The sequence below is a fragment of the Simochromis diagramma genome, unplaced genomic scaffold (assembly GCF_900408965.1).
Source record: "Simochromis diagramma unplaced genomic scaffold, fSimDia1.1 OVJJ01000611.1, whole genome shotgun sequence".
NCBI lineage: Eukaryota > Metazoa > Chordata > Actinopteri > Cichliformes > Cichlidae > Simochromis > Simochromis diagramma.
This window is the reverse complement of record NW_024387175.1, coordinates 307,681-324,308: the sequence shown is the minus strand read 5'-3', so window position 1 is coordinate 324,308 and position 16,628 is coordinate 307,681. Positions and strand designations below refer to the sequence as shown.

The following is a 16,628-nucleotide window of genomic DNA, read 5'->3' as shown; positions in this document are numbered from 1 at the left end:
AACCTCCCATCACCTAAGTCTAAATTAAGTGGTGGAGGTGGTGTTGTGGCCAGAAATTGCAGCGCTCCAACATTTTCTGCTCATGTCAAATTACATGTTTATGCTCCCAGAGCCCATCAGTTGTGTTTTTTTCACCAAAGAAGCCATTGTGAAAATCTCAAACCGTCATTCGAGAGATACCATTATATGAATTCTTCTCATCGACTACTTTATTTTGGTAAAGAAAAAAAGATGCTTTGTGTGAGCATTTTACTTATTATAATAAATACATACTTAATAGTCTATACCTTCCCCCGAAACATCTAAAAGGTCTGAGAATAGTACTTTGGTTATTTGGTACTGAGGTCAAAAATTAACAACCCAAGGTGATAAAAGCACACATGTCCTTCTTTTACACTTCAGGCTAGCATTGAAGGCAACTTCAATGCTAGCCTGGAACATTACCACTGTTGCTGACATAGCTGGTCATCTTCCCCCCCATGGAAAAAACAAATCTCCAGGGTAATTTGTGTATTAAGTATTGTATTTGAAATCTTGCCCTGTCTACATAAATCTAATTCACTTCAATGAAAATACAGACTAAGGCTAATCATTAATCATCAGCAGGCAGACTGTGCTAGTTTACACCTGCAGACACAAAAACTCGATTCTGCACTCTCTGAATGTCTTATTGATGGGCAGGCAGAGTGCAGATAGCTGTGTGGAGTGATCTGGGATGAATGATCTGTTTCTGAATGCGACACCATGTGGACACAGTGTGTCCGGAGAGGCAATGAAACAGCCATTTGAACTTGTCCACCAGTTTAATGGTTTTGGTCCCAGTGGTTCCAGATTCTTCCAGGTCTATTACTGAGACGGAAATACACTCACAACCAGTTTACACTCACCAGTTGCACCAACAAGTATGTCTTTGATGTAGAAGCACAGGGAGAACAACCACACAGGAAAAGCCCCAGCTGACCAGGACTTTCAGTGTCACTGTGCCAATTTTCCACCCTAAGCTCACTGCTTGCTCTGTTTACACGTGGGATATCTGCATTATTGAAGAGCACTTATTGCTTTTGCAACAGGTCGAATAATACAACGCAAACGATAACCATGTGTGTCTGATTTTAGGTCCAAACATAACACTTACGGGCTATAAAGACCATGTGGCAATCCTAACACTCAGTGGTAGTGAGTTTTCCCAGTTGGGGAGCAGATGGTTTATTGATCATTGTTGGGTCTACTTTCCACGAGATGCTGCTTTAGAGGAGTTTCTTTCAACACTTTCTCCGATTTCCAGCCAGTAACAATATCCGACAGCACAAATAAATTTAGGTAAATAAGGTAAATCTGCAGCACTTCCACTAGGGGAAAGTCATAATCACTACTAAACCCAAAGGCAGACTTTAGGTTGATAAAAACAGATGTTCTGCTAAATGTTTTGCATAATTGAGCATTTAGAAAGATGGATGTTATGCGGCTCAATATTTGGAGCAGTAAATCTCTGCAGGTAAGTGATATTATGAGACAGGAGTGATACTATATCCTCTTAGCATGGAAAACAGAACATCTGAAGCGTCTCCTAAACAAGGTTTATCCAGAAATTTGAGTCCAGGCAACAGTCCAACTGTTTCCTTTCTTCAATCAGTTTTTTTAAATATATTTTTTCCCTGCTTGGCACGAGTAAGCTGTTGCCATGGCAGTTCAGATGAAGGAGGAATGATAATTGTTTCACCACAGCAGTTTGTGAATTATTAAAACCTAGAGGACATGAATGGGCAGGCTGAGAAATAGAAAAGAAATGAGACAGAATGAGGACTTGTCGCTTTCAGTGCGTTTTGCTGGAGACTGTTTATTGGATCTTTTCATGTCTCTCAAGGCCCACGACTGTGTAGATGAGACAGATGCAACCACAAATTTACAAGTAGTTCCAAGACTCCAGCGTGTCCTCAGAGTTTTTAAAGGAATATTCAAGAACGTTCATGAATAGTTGAAGAGATCCATTCATGAATAGTGCAACAGAGCAAACAAGGAGAATAAGGGAGAAAATGGTGGCAGTGCGCCATGAACTTTAACATCAAACTGTCTCAATAGAAGTTAAATACAGATCCATCACTTTAATAAAAAAAAATAAGAATAAACAATTTCTTTATATTAAAGTACAATCATTTTTTTAAGCATTCTGACAAAGCCAAAAGAATCAGCTCAATTTATTTGTGAAAAAGAGATGCAAAAGCACGGTGTGCATCCAAAACTGTTATATTACATTACATAACCACATCTGCAGTCAAACACAGGACTTCCCTCCAAACAACTATCCAAAAGCAAATGCATACAGTTATTGCTGGAAGTGAAACAGAGTACTGACTATAAATACCATGAGTGGTCTCAGTTAATGTTTAGTTTTTTGTTTTTGTTTTTACAAATATTAATGATATGACAGAAATGTTCCACAAGAGTAAAACAGAGACACTGACAGATATCACACAGCCACTCTGATGGAGGCAATAAATTAGAAAAAAAAAAGTATGCATCTCCAAAAAACTAACAAAAAAAAAAAAAAAAAAAAAAAAAAAAAAAAAAGAAAAGAATATTTGTGTTTGCATGCATTGCATACACAAGGACAGTTTGCCAAACAGTACCAGCCATGGTGCTTTGTGCACACAGAATAAAAAGTAAATACCATATTCACACCACAGACTTTAGATTTCTCTTCATCCCCAGCTCCGTCGTGTGAAAACAGTCAAAACAGCCTATAAATGCTAGCTTTCTGGGGGTTTTTTTGGGGGGGGGTTTGTTTTTTGTCTTTTTGGGGGTTTTTTTTTGGGGGGGGGGGGGGCGCATGAGCTTGGGAATACAAAAGAAAATCTAATTATTTGCATAGTGTTAAATATATGGAGTATTTACCAAAGAGGTCACCAAAACAAACCTCATCACCAAGTGGTGGAGTGGCTGAGTGGTGGACTGTGACATAGAAGATAGAAATCCTGCATTGATTTCCTATAAAGCACCAGCCTGCAGTTACATCTCCTGACCACCGGGGTTCTCTAGCAGTGGGAGTCAGCATAGCCTTCGGCTTCAGGAGGCCTCTTTTTAAAGTCTTTTAAGTAATACTCTTCGTCTGAGTCCTGGAAAAGAAAAGGAAGAAATACTTATGGACAGGTTCACACAAAGACACAGAACAGCTACACAGGAAAAAATGAATCAATAATTTACAAATCCCAAAGTCCTGTTGTCAGACACCGAGGTCATGTAAAATGAATCATGTGAAATGTATCTCGCAGACATGTCTCAGTAAGTTATTTATGGCTTTGTAGAAATTCTGTACTCTTACCATCACATATAGGTCACGACATTTGGCCCTATCTTCTTTGTGGTTGTATCCTGGGATGCCATATTCATCCCTGATGAATGCAGAACAGACAGCAAAGATAGTTAAGAACGACATAATCACATGTTTGCAAAGTAAAAACCTGCCTGTGCTGTTTAGATACAGTACGTACAAATCACCTTTCAAGCCCACAATAAAACACATACTTTTCAACTGAGGCTCTCCATTTGTTGTTTCCACTTGTATCTATGTTTGCCACATTCAGTCTATAATTGGGCAGCAATTTAGGATATATTATCAGCTGTTAAACTATTTGAAGACCCAGTTTAGCTTTTTCCTCTTCATCTGAAAGAACAATGCCATCTGCCATAAATCTAATAGTGGATTATTACCTTCCCGCTGGCTCACTCGCTAGGTCACCATTGTGGCAGTCATCGATACGTCACTGATGTCTCGTTAGAGAGTTTCTCATGCCACAGTCGCATTGACTCCAGCTGTAGTATTTATTTTGCTGTGGAGATCCGCTGCAAACTAGGGCCACTCTGGTTTCAACTTTTCCTTCTAAGCTACAGGAGAATTGTTTCATGTTTTGTAGTGTGAGCTCAGAGCAGAGCAAGGACTACCATCATGGACGTTCATCAGAGGGAGGGAGGGAGGGAGGGAGAGGCAAACTGATTTTAAAACCCTGTTATTCAGCTCCACAAAGTAGCTGTCCATTAAAATCTTTGCACAGGAGCACCTTACACACTATATTATTTTAAAGTATATTTCCAGACAGACAGCAGCGTGTGCACATTTCCGATGCATACATTTGTATAAATATGTTTATATACTGGTACAAATGAAATCTGAAACCGTGGGAAACACTGGATTTACACCACAAACAGACGTTAGCACTCAGACAATTATTCTTCAATAACTACAAAATAAATGTTTGAAATTATAATTCCCCATTAAAATGAATCCCATTTAACTATATGTCAGTTAAGCATTAAGATGACGCAAGCGCTCAGTTAGCTTGGCAAAGCATAAAGACCAAAAAACAAGGAAGACAGGCTAGTTCACCCAAAGGTAACAACATCAGATTTTCAGCAAATACAAAGATCACTGATAAATATATTCTAATTAAAATATTTTGGCCTTTTTACAAGTTTTCTATTCAGTGTTAAATAGCCAATTTTTGTTATTCTCTTGTTTTTTACTGTAAAGATGTATTTGAGTGTAGTTAACAGTATAAAAACAGGAAAAAGTGAAAAGACAAAGATGAAGCAATTTTTTAAAAAGATAATGGTAACAGTGGCAAGCTGCTTATATATAAGTATATAATGTTCGTAGAGCACCTAAGATGAATGTGAACCACAGCTGCAAGCCAGTACTTGTTTTAAAAAGCTTTTTCCTGTATGAACCAGTGAAAAACAAGCCAGTACTGGCTGAAACCCTATTTGACTTCTAATCACATGACATACCAGCGAGAAGTCAGTTAAAGAGTGATTGATAGCCACTCTTCAGAAGCAAACACCCATTTTAAACTTAGATTCATGTTTAACGTTCATTAAATCCATTTGAAAAAGCATGTCTATAACCATCAATCCTATTTATCACCTGCTGTGACCATCATTATCCCCTGGAGAGCCTCACCAGTGATTGGCAGAATGCATCTACTCACCCCTCTGTGACCTCAATGGGTGATCTGTGGGCCTTTGATTGGTTACGCTCTTTCTTGGGACACATCATCCGTCCAATAAGAATGAGGGTTATGACAGCAGAGGGAAGGAGGATGAAAAAAAGGAGGACTGCAACATCTGAGAAGCGAATGCTGGGCACTGAGGAGGAGGAGAAGAGTGTTTGGTCATCAGGGGCACAGTTACATGATGTTTATGATCACACATCTACAGGACTTCATACAAATCTGCACTTGGCAGTCACCACATATACACACACACACTGTCACACAGACTGTAAACTGTATACATACTATATACAGCAGCTCTATGTGCGCCACTATACAGTTGATGATAGCACGGAAAACGTGAAACAGTTTGTAATATTCTTGCAGAGAAGAGATGAAAAGACACATGGCTCACGTCTTTACAGTAAATATGCAGCTGAAGCCAGCAGCTGATTAGAACAGCTTGCCTGTCTTTACCCATAGGTAACAAATCCACCAACCAGCATATCGCCAAAGCTCCCTGACAAAAAGTTCATTGCTAATCTGTACAGAAAGAGAAAAAAAACAACAACAATGGGCCACTACAGTGGGGCTACATGCCAGACTCTTCCCTGGCAGAGAATAGCAACTTCCTGGTTGGGTGGAAGCCGCTCCCAGAAAAATACAGTCAAGATTTCACATGTTCATTTTACGTACCAGAGTTACAAACTGCACAGACAAGAGTGGGTTCAATCTCCCCTTCTAGGTTTTTATAAGCAATTCAAAATGTGATGAGCTACACTCCAGTCATTCTCTAATCATCTACCGTCCACTCATAGCTGACGCAGGTTAATACATGTGAGACCAAATGCTTAAATCATGACAGGCTTACACAAACAACATGGATGTTTGGATTAGTCTGCCATCCATTAAACTGTGAGGCTGGCATTGGAATTTTAAGCCTTTCCTAAATCAGCCCAGTGTCTGCATGCACACACTGTACAACTGATAATGAGAGGCACCAAAACCAGACACCTGAGTTGAAGTCAGGACAAACACAGAAAGAGTCTGAATGCAAGACAAGGATTTGACTTGTTAGGTTAGCATCTTACCCCTTGGTGTGACAGTAAGTACAGTGTGTGAAGTCGTGGACCCGTGGACATCAGGTGGGTTTCTGACTGTGCATGTAAAGGTCCCATTGTCATTCAGTGTGGCATTGATTAAAGAGATGGAAGCATCTCCACGTGCCGGGGTGCCTTGCCACCGGATTCGACCGCCGAACTGACCCTCTGTTGGCGGGTACGCCCGTGAGGAGAAGTGGAGAAACTGAAAGGAGAAAAAGACATCTTACATCTTTATATGAAAGACAGAGGAGTGGTTAAATAGCCTGAGCAAGCTGAAAATGATATTTGAGTGTGCAGGAAGGCTGTGCAGTGAAATGTGGCTATGCATTGTGCATATTTCAACCTGCTGTGTCACACTAGGAGACTAACGCCTAAAACTGTGTAAATTAATGATCATTTTCCTGTTCAGAGAGCACATAATACTACTCATCATTTGCAAATCTAACTTGTCTGGAGAAACAGATGGCGGTTGGACATCCTTTCCTTGGGCAACATTGTTGACAGAGGGAAGAGGGCTCCTTGTTCCGTCTGAGAAATACGAATAAAATCCAGCAACTCCCAAAGGACATTCACGCTAGTGCACAATTCTGCAGGAGTCTTAAAAAATGAATCTACGTCTGTGTTTAACATTTACCACATCAGTCTGTTTTCAACAACAAACTCCATCCCTTTTATCACTCCCACATCAAGCTGACCCAGACCTCTCTACAACATGACATCCGGAGAATGAGTGTGCTGTGCATGTGGGTGGAAAAGAGGGGGATAAAAATGTGTAAACACGACAGAACATGTTTTGCACAGAGTAAACTAAGAGTGCAGAATGTGTGCTTTATTAAGTTTATGACACAACAATACGCACAGACATGGGAGGAAAAATGAAAAAATGAAAGTAAACAAAATGAAATACAAACAAGAAAAGGGTAAAGAATACAGTCTGAAAGTATGTATTTGTATTGTCATGGTTTTCTGCTCCTGTTTGAATAATGTGAATAAAACTCCACCAACATGAAACACAGGATTTAATAAGAATCTCCTTTATTAAGATAAAAACATAATTATCTATTTCCACAGCAATACCAGATTTGACCTAAACACTGTTGTCATTTATAATCGCACCAGTTTCCACCTTTTTTTACTCTCAGTATTACTGCGTGCACGCCTCCTCAAACACAGATGATATTAAACAAGATCACAACAACTTACAATGTTACAGTAAGTTTTAAAAAACAAAAACTTAACTAGTGTTGATCTGAACATCAAAAAAGTGAAAGAGTTGTTGACAGAGCTGCCGTCAACCCACTAAGAAACTGTTTGCAGTTATGTCACAACCCACTGAAAACACGTGCAAAGTTGTTGGTGTCGCATGCGCAAAATACCTACAAATTGTTGAGTGTGTGCTCTGTTAGCTGACAGTCACCCATAGTTTGCACATGAAATGCTGACAAACACAAACTACTCACCAAATGGTAGTGAAACTGAAAAGTGTGGTGCAAACAGGAAACGCAGACCTTTGAAATCTGTTTGTTGTAGCAGTAAAGCAAATGTTCTCCATTTCGGTTTGCACTGCACTTTTCACTGCCTGGAGAGAAAAAGCCAGGTGTTTGGAGAGAGGTTAGCATCTTTCATGCAAACGACAGATGGCTCCAACAACCTGCTAATAAACAAAGTTTTTAGTGCTCTTTGCGACTGATTTCACGTGGCTGATGCCTGAGCTGTCCTCGCAACCCATGCTAGGCTTCTGACATATGGCAATTTAGACACAGAACATTTTCCGAACATTTCCAATATAAATACAGATGAATCCATGCCCAGAGACCGCTAAACATACATGTAATTTCCTACAACTTAACCAGACAAGTATTTGAGCTAATACACATAATGACAAGTAGTACGCTCAAGTAGAACTGATAGCAGAGATAATCTAAGCCACTAATGCAGTGATTCTTTGTGCTCAGTAAATCTGATAAACATGAACCATTCACAAAGTGCTACAAACCCTAAATATAATCCCTCCCTTTCCTGAAAAGTACATGAAAATAAAAATGAACAAACACAATAAAGTTTTATATTATTTATAATGTATTCAAACTGGCTTCACAAACTCAGAACAATATTTACTTTGAAAAAAAAATCAAGATTAGGTAAAAACGTTTGCCTTGTTTGAAGTTTATACATTTACTGCCTGAAATGTGCAAATCTCTGTGAACACTGTCAACAAGGATAACTGCATATGATGTTCACAATAAACTGAGGCAGGAGAAAAGCAAAACCACAGAATCACCTGGATAATTACTAGGATTGACAAGGTTTTATGCTTTTACAGCCTCGTGCTGTAGAGGCTGGCAAAGATAAAGATGGTCATATCAGTGTTGCTCACTCTTGGTTGATCATTTAAAAGTTGGCAGAGCTCAGCCTACATGAGAAAAGCTTGAAATCAGTTACTACTACTAGACTCTGCTCAGGCTGAAAACAAACATTAGACCCAAAGGTACTTTTGAATTCATGAGAGATGCTGCAGCATGACTAAGGATGGAAGACTGTTTTCAACTGAGACCACCTACATTTAAACAAATGCTTCCCCTGACTTGAGAAGCTTAGCAGCAACTTTTAGATCATAATAATAGATTTTAATGTAACATTATTCAGCAAAACCCAATAGCCAAATCCTTCAATTACCATCAGCTTCCACTGATATTTGATTGAACATTCAGCCTCTCTTCGCCAATCTACAAAACTAATTCTCATCAGGACTGGAGGTAATTATGTAAGCCACTGAAGCACTGCAGCAATTCAGATTGACACTAAAGCTTTGGCAGCAAAATTATATTTTCTGATAGAGGTTTTCACATGCTTATTCATGGCCTCTCCCAGCATGATATACGAGCAGGGACACACAGGCCAATAAAGCAGCCAAAACTGCAAATGAAATTGGATGGGAAGTAAATGAAGGCTTAGAAGCAAGTCTGGAAGTTTCTAATTTTTATTTGTATGTACTGGTCGCATCAGGAACCTGCCTCTTTTTATTTAGGTTGAGTTAGTTCTGATGAACTGCAGGAAAAGTGGGCTCCTTTTTTTGTTAGGAAGCAGCTGGCTCCTCCTTCCCCCCACAAACAGCTGTATGGCTTTATCAAGCAATTACTGCAGACTGACACCCCAATGCTAATATAACATGCATCTCTCCCTCCACACAACTACATCTTAATGAGAGTGAACCAGCAAAACTCCATATTTGCAGAGCCACAAAGCATTAGCCTCTACTTTACTTCAAGTGCTCCTATAGGAAATGGTTGCATAGAGGGTTGCAGCTACCACACTATGGATTCTCACAGTCCAAATGCAATTACACAGAACCACAGTGGATGGCTATCTTAAAGTACAAATGGAAATGCTTAAATGATGTGGTGTGTTTCCAGTGGATTGGTCAGTGAAACTCAAGCCACACTTAGAGGACTGAATGCAGTTATGGGTTAGGATGGATACATTTCAACGCACTTCGAACAAGACCACAATTCCATCGCATGAGGAGGGGTCTATTAAGGTAGCTCACTTTCTAGGGTTTTACCGAGGAAGCCACAAAAGATGGACTGGAACATGAATGGGTGAAATGTGGACTTTTCTGTTTCTCTTCACACCAAGGCTCATAAATCAGATGACTTTGGCATAAACAAAATTGTAATTAAACTGAATTTGCTTGAGGGTGTTGCCGCTATCACAGCAGGTGTACAGGTACGTTCAGAAATCAAGAGAAGTCGAGCTGGCCATGAATGCAAATAAAGCAATCACATATTCAAACAAGCTGTGTTTGCACAAAGTGGCAATGCGTGTCACAAGCCTGTCTTATGAACAATTTCTGTGTGAGGCCCTGCAAGTTCAAAAATATTTTATGTCTGTTAAACTGTTCTTTGGGGGTGTTTTTCAGATTTTCAGCTGAAGAAATGTGTACAAATGATGTGTTTTGCAACAGAGGGCCTAAAGATCAAATTTAAAATGGGCTCTTTGCCAAGATGTCTGTTACGTGTAGACATAGCACTGGTTCATCCCATGAGTTAGGTGCCTTTTCAATGCTTGAATGATTCCTAGGTCAGTGTTATGTTGCTTATGAAGGACTGTACTGAGAATAAGTGAAAAAACAACCAGTGAGAAAAGAAAATCTTTGAAAGACTTTATGACAAGAAACTCTGGCCCCTTGAAAGCAAGAAAGAAGACATGAAGTGCAGGTCAGGAGGACCTTGGATATATAAATACTGTCTGGAGTCTATATTTTATCTTCCAACTATAACTTCAGCCTACAGTGATTGTGAAGCAACGTATCTGACATGTTTCACAAGGATTTTCTTGTTTTGTCTTGTTTTGCCCCACCTTAATAATCCATAGCTCCTTCCCTGCCAGGCTGAGTCATGTTTAGTTCAGTTCACCTACACTTTTTATTTCAGTTCAATGAAATCTAATTACAAAGACTTCACAAAATGCATTACATTTCTACAGTCAGTGTCTTAATCTCTGGCTCTCTTCCACAGCATGAGCCTGGTTCTGCCAGAGGTTTCTTCCAGATAAAAGGGAGTTTTTCCTTCCCATTGTCGCCAAATGTGCATATGATTGTTGGGTTTCTCTCTGTATGTATTATTGTAGGGTCTACCTTACAATATGAAGCGCCTTGAGGTGACTGTTGTTTTGGCGCTGTATGAATTAAATTGAATTGAAAAAAAGTCTTACCAGCACTCCATATTTAAAAAAATAAATAAAAAAATGTATAGACAGACAGCCACCAATAAATGAATCTATGAACCGTTGACATAGAAAAATCGGCTACTGAGAACAGTAATTATCCTGCGAAGGAAACAAAAAAAAAACAAAAAAAAACCAACAACCCCATAATCCTGTTTATCTGTTACCAAATTATAGTCGTGGTCTTCTAATTTTCATGTGTGATAATAAGTCATCATTAGTTAGTTCAGTAAATAATGTCATTACTGGAAGCACAGCTTTGATCTCTCTATGATCTTTTACAGAGTAATACTTTCAACTGACATCTACATTCAGCCGGTGCACTACAGTGTTTATTTGTTCTCTTGTCCAATTATCTTTTAATGTGTAAAACTCCCAAAATGAGTCAATTACAGGTGTTTTAGAAAAAATGCATGTTTCTGAAAGAGCTGACTGAACATTACACCTACAGACTTTAACATTTCACTGCAGTTATGGCTGCAAATAAAGCACACACATTATTTTGCAACACTGGCTGCAACACAGCCTTGAAGTTAATTTGGATAAAAGTATACTCACCATCATTGGTGGACCTCCGCTCTGCGGCCGGTAAGACCAGTCAACTGTCATCCTACTAGTTGGCCTACTTGTGGAAGTAAATGAACAGGACAATGTGACAGTATCTCCTTTAGATGCATGGATCTCTGGTGGTGTAGTCACGGTGATGGAGGAGACTGGGGAAGGAGCTGGAGGTGAAATATTATAGTAGAAAAAGAAGAAGAAGAGAGATCCGCTGGTCAGAGATGAAAGCCAGCCAGAAAAAAAAAATGGGACTGTCATGTATAGATTTATATATTTGTGTGTAAAGCAGGAAGGAGAACACAATGTGAGTGACGTTTTACCCACTGCAAAATAGAGTGTGCAAATATGCTCACACCAAGGTAACAACGTCCTCCGGATAGACACAGAACTGACTGACGCTAATGCAAGTTACTCATCCGACTCTCTTGCTGAATTGGACAGACCTTGTTTTACATTTGTATCTCTCAGAGGCCTTCAGCTCTGTCTCGCTCTAGATGGCTTTTCATTGTTATTTCTTCAGTGATAATACCAAGGGACTCAACATCAGCACTGTCCACAACAAACCGCTCAACTACACCTATAAACAAAACAAAACAAACAAACAAACAAACAAACGGCTTCTCTTACTAGTGCTTGCACACACACCATGAAGACTGGATTCAAAACACAGTGGACAGACTGTGCAGCAAGGTTTGAAATTTCACCCTGTTCAATATCTTTGTTTAACATGTTGATTGCTAATTAGCAGTAAAAATAAAGTGCAAAGTTTGGCGCGATGTGACACTACATAAAAAAAAAAAATCAGTTCCATTTACCCTAATAGGACCTTAGGGATCTGTGGCAAATTTCACAGCAATCTAGCCGACAGCTTTGCCAAAATGATTTGTTCTGAACCACAGACACCAAGCTTCTCGTGGCCAATCCATCCAGACATGGTTATTTCAATAAATGCATAAAACTGCTGCTGATAGCAATACAGAAAATGTAGAGGATCACCAACATGACCAGGAATGATCCTTGAGAGACTCTGTGCATCTGGAGCCATTTTTTTGTTTTGTTGTTTTATGCAGTAACTGTAAAGGTATTTTCACTCTCAAGATGAAATGTCAGCATTGCTGTGGTGCATGCCACAGTCACCTCCTCTGGGGCTCATGAAAATTCTGGCTATGTGATAGATTTCCGACTGAAGCTATAACTGGTAGACTGATAAAACAGCCTGACCAACTTTGACTCGAGCTAAAGTGAATAAAAGCATCATCATGGTGCAACATTGTCCCCTTCAAGACAAAGTATTTATGTGAAACCGGCTGCATTTTCCCTTCAGCTATCTCTGACATTAACACACTGCTTTTGGAGGGCAAAAATGAAAGAGCCCTTCATTCCCAGAAAAAGCCTCAGCATGCATTTTCTTTAAGAATTTACCAAAAGCAAAATAGAGCGATCCCCTGATATAACCAATCTTATTAGAACAACACCACTGCTTTCACCAAGCATCCCAAGGGACATGATAAGGCCAAAGTTTATATTAAACACATGAGCAGAAGAGATCTCATCCAATCAGCCCGATTCATCAACAAAGACCTTGGGGTGACTTGAACAAAGCAATCTCTTCAAAACAGTAGAAATCAAAAAGCCAAACCACTCTTGAACTTGAAGATAATAAATGCTGATAATATCGTAATCAGTGCTGGGGCAGGAACACCGGCAGCTCATCGTTGGGCATGTTGACACTCGTTTTTGGACATTTACTTGAGTAAAAGAGCGAGGATGAGAACACACTGTGTAAGCATGTTTTTATGTAACCCTGCAAGGAAAAACTCCCCATATTAGTACAACCTTGATTCCACAAAATTTGGATGCTCTGTAAAACGTAAACTCAAATAAACATATTTTTTGACAATATAACACACAAAATGTGTTTTGAAACCGAGGCCTTTTACTCTTTCATAAAATACATAAGCTCATTTTGAATTTGATGGTAGCAACACGTCTCAAAAAAGTCAGGATGGGGAAAACAAACACCTGGAAATGTAAGAGGCACTAAAAAGAAACAGCTGGGGAACTTTTTCAACCAATTAGGTTTATTGCAATTAGGTCAGCAGCATGATTGAGTATTAAAAACCAGCTTAGAGAAGCAGATTTCTTTCCACATTTTTTTTTTTTCTTTAGCTTATGCTGGTGGGCTGAATTTCACTAGTCTGCAATAAACTGCATCTTTAGATTGTGAAACAATTTCAAAAACAATGTTCCTCAAGGTAAAATTGTGAAGAATATGTTAGCATCTACAGTACATTCACTAAAAGATTCCAAGAATTTGGAGAAATCTCTGTGCGCGAGGGGCAAAATCACACAAATTCAGGTTAAAGCTATCATGCAAAGAAGAGGCATCAACACAATACAGAAAGGCAAATCCACTTAAAACAGAGACAGAACATAAATAATCTGACCACAGAATAGCATTAAATTTTAAATTATTTTTGGAAATGACACCACATCCTTTGGACTAAAGAGGAAACAGGAACAATCTGGCTTGATACCACTGCTCACTTATAAGTCCTGCATCTTTGAGAGTACAGGGGTGCATTAGTGCCTATGGAATTGGCACCACCATTGCTGAAAGGTATATACAGGTTATAGAGCTGCACATGCCCCCATGCAGACAACATCTTTTGCAGGGAAGGCCTTCCATATTTTAGCAAGACCATGCTAAACCACATACTGCAGATATTACAGCAGCATGGCTTCATAATAGAAGAGTCCAGGTGCACAGTGAAGTCCCCGGTCTCAATTTTTGGGACACATTGCTGCCGTCAAATTCAAAATGAGCTAATGTTTTTCTTAAAATAATACATTTCCTCAGTTTAAACATTTCATATGATCTCTAAATTCTATTAACAATTAAATTTGGGTTTATGAAATATTTGAATCATTGCATTGTTTTTAGCTACATTTCACACAGCATCCTAGCATTTTCACAGAACTGCGTTTGTGGACGTGCTGATGTTACACCAACCTCTCCGTGTTTTATGTTGTCCACGACAGTCATGATTCTATTTTCACAATTTATTTTTCTTATTTTTTGAAAGTCTGCCCACAGTTCAGCGCCATCTTTGGCAAAATACCGTGGTCTTGTGTTACTGAATACCAACTGTCTGATTTTTTTTTTCCCCCACGGCTGGTTTCATAACTAAGGTCTATTATTATGCTTATTATTAAGAGCCGAGCGTGTGTGGCTGCCCCCACGGTAGCTACATTAGCAGGCCTCTGTGGATTATTAGGCTTATTACCACAAGAGGGAATCATTAATTAGTTGACAGTGACTTAACACTTGTCTGAGTAGAGTTTACTACAACTTCGTGGTGTTTACTGGGTTACATTTAGTATATTTTGTATTCACTGGTTTGTATTATATATTCACTGGCAGTGTTTATATCTAAAACGAAAAGATATAAACGAAAGAAAAAAACTACAAATAAATATGGCGTGCTAGGTCTATGGAAGTGTTGAGCAGGCTTTAGACCCAGAAGGCCTCCATTGCCTTGGGTATTTATGTGATAGCCTTAAAAACGAAACGTGTAATGTACAACTAACAGTGGTGAGCGAACGACACTGAAAACTCAAACGTCAACTAAATTTTAAGCCTGTGTTTAACGAGTTATTGCGGAAATGGGGCATAAGTGCCAGCCTACCAGCCCAAACTTTGAAAGACGCGACAGGGGTTGTGTGAGTATGGAGGCTCCAGTTTAAAAACAGGACAGCCGAGCCCAGGCTCGGTCTACTCACCCAAACAGCAGAGCCAATACAACAGCAAAACCACGTTCAGGGAGCTGGTTCTTCGGAGCGGTCGACGCATTTTGAAGTTGGGGGGAAAACGGGCTCCAACGCGTGAAGTTTTAAAAAAAAAAAAAAAAAGGTCCAAAGTTGCGTCAAAGCTTCAGTAAAATTCCGCCCATAGTCAATTTTTCATGACTCAGTCTCCGATAGCCTCGCCTAGGCGGACCGCCCTACCACTACCTGCCAAACAGGTGTATCAGGAAGTTGCGCTCAGACAGTAAAATTAATTTTAAGCATACGCGCTGAATACAAGTAGACGCAATTTATGATAGCTATGCAGCTATGACCCTCGCCTGATTTGTTAGTGTGTTTTTTTATTACTCGCATGAGAAACTCCATGAAAATGCCACGATGGGACGCAAAACACTCGCGTAGTAACCCTGTTTTTCAGAATAAAGCAGCGATAACAAACGTATGAGACCACCCGATGTCAGGTTTATGCCACAGCTGCCCTAAATTAACAGTATTTGTAATTACCAAAATATATTTTTTTATGTTTGTGTAATGGTTAATTTGGCAGTATGAACAAGCTCTTTAATCAACATATTGTTTGGAGTGCTAAAATGTAATTATTGTTTTTTTATCCACGAATTCTCAGATTTACTATTTAACAAAAAAAAAAAAAGAAGAACGCATATTATTTTATTTATTAAAATGCCCAATTGGAGTTATTTAATTAATAAAGCAAGTAAATACGTTTTAGTGGTTGAGTATTATGCTTAATTCACTTATGATTCATCAGAAAAGGGCAGTGTGCCAACTCTTGTGTGTTGATGCAAGTATATGTGAACTTGTGTTGTGTATTTAAGATGGTTAATTTCTAAATAATAATAATAATAATAATACAACAAAACTGTTTTATTACACCTGTTTTGAGGTTTTTAAAACAGACATTGGCCAAAAAGTGCCAAAATGAAACCACATTAAACTGCAATAAACTCCCCCCCCCACCCACTCTCCTCTGTGTGTGGAGGCCTTATCTCCCAAGCCAACCCTACCCAGCGATGCTCTACTGGGACCTCTCCTGGTATTTCTAAGCATATTACACCACTATCGCTGTCCCCAATCTCATGTTTTTACCACTATAATTATATCCAGTGGGAGAACGGGTTTGTTTTTCTAGCCTCAGTGTAGTTTCAGTGGGATATTATGTTTTATCCCCCAATTACATGTTTGCACACATCGTTTGATGTTTGTGTCTTTATTTGGTCTGAATTCTCAGCTCCATTCTTATATTGAACTGCTCTGCCAGGGACCTTTCTCCCCTCTAATCTGACAGCAGCTATGGTTGCTGTAATGGGCCTCCATAACTTCATTTTACGGCACATCAGCGTAAGAGCAGCATCCTCTATTACCATGGCTCCAGCTCTCTGAAATAGTACATGTAATATATCAGCTGGCTAATATAATTGTTTGTAAT

General features: G+C 39.2%; 1 protein-coding gene across 1 annotated transcript; it reads right to left on the bottom strand.

Annotated features, from left to right (window-relative positions):
* Positions 1–2,815: 2,815 nt before the first annotated feature.
* mpzl3 (myelin protein zero-like 3) lies at positions 2,816–15,347 on the bottom strand. Its single transcript, XM_040049590.1, has 6 exons — positions 15,158–15,347; positions 11,372–11,538; positions 6,077–6,290; positions 4,983–5,139; positions 3,320–3,389; positions 2,816–3,113 (listed from the first exon to the last, which is right to left on the bottom strand). Exons 1-6 carry the CDS (start codon positions 15,225–15,227, stop codon positions 3,033–3,035), a joined length of 759 nt encoding a protein of 252 aa, XP_039905524.1. The 5' UTR covers positions 15,228–15,347; the 3' UTR covers positions 2,816–3,032.
* Between the last annotated feature and the right edge of the window lie 1,281 nt (positions 15,348–16,628).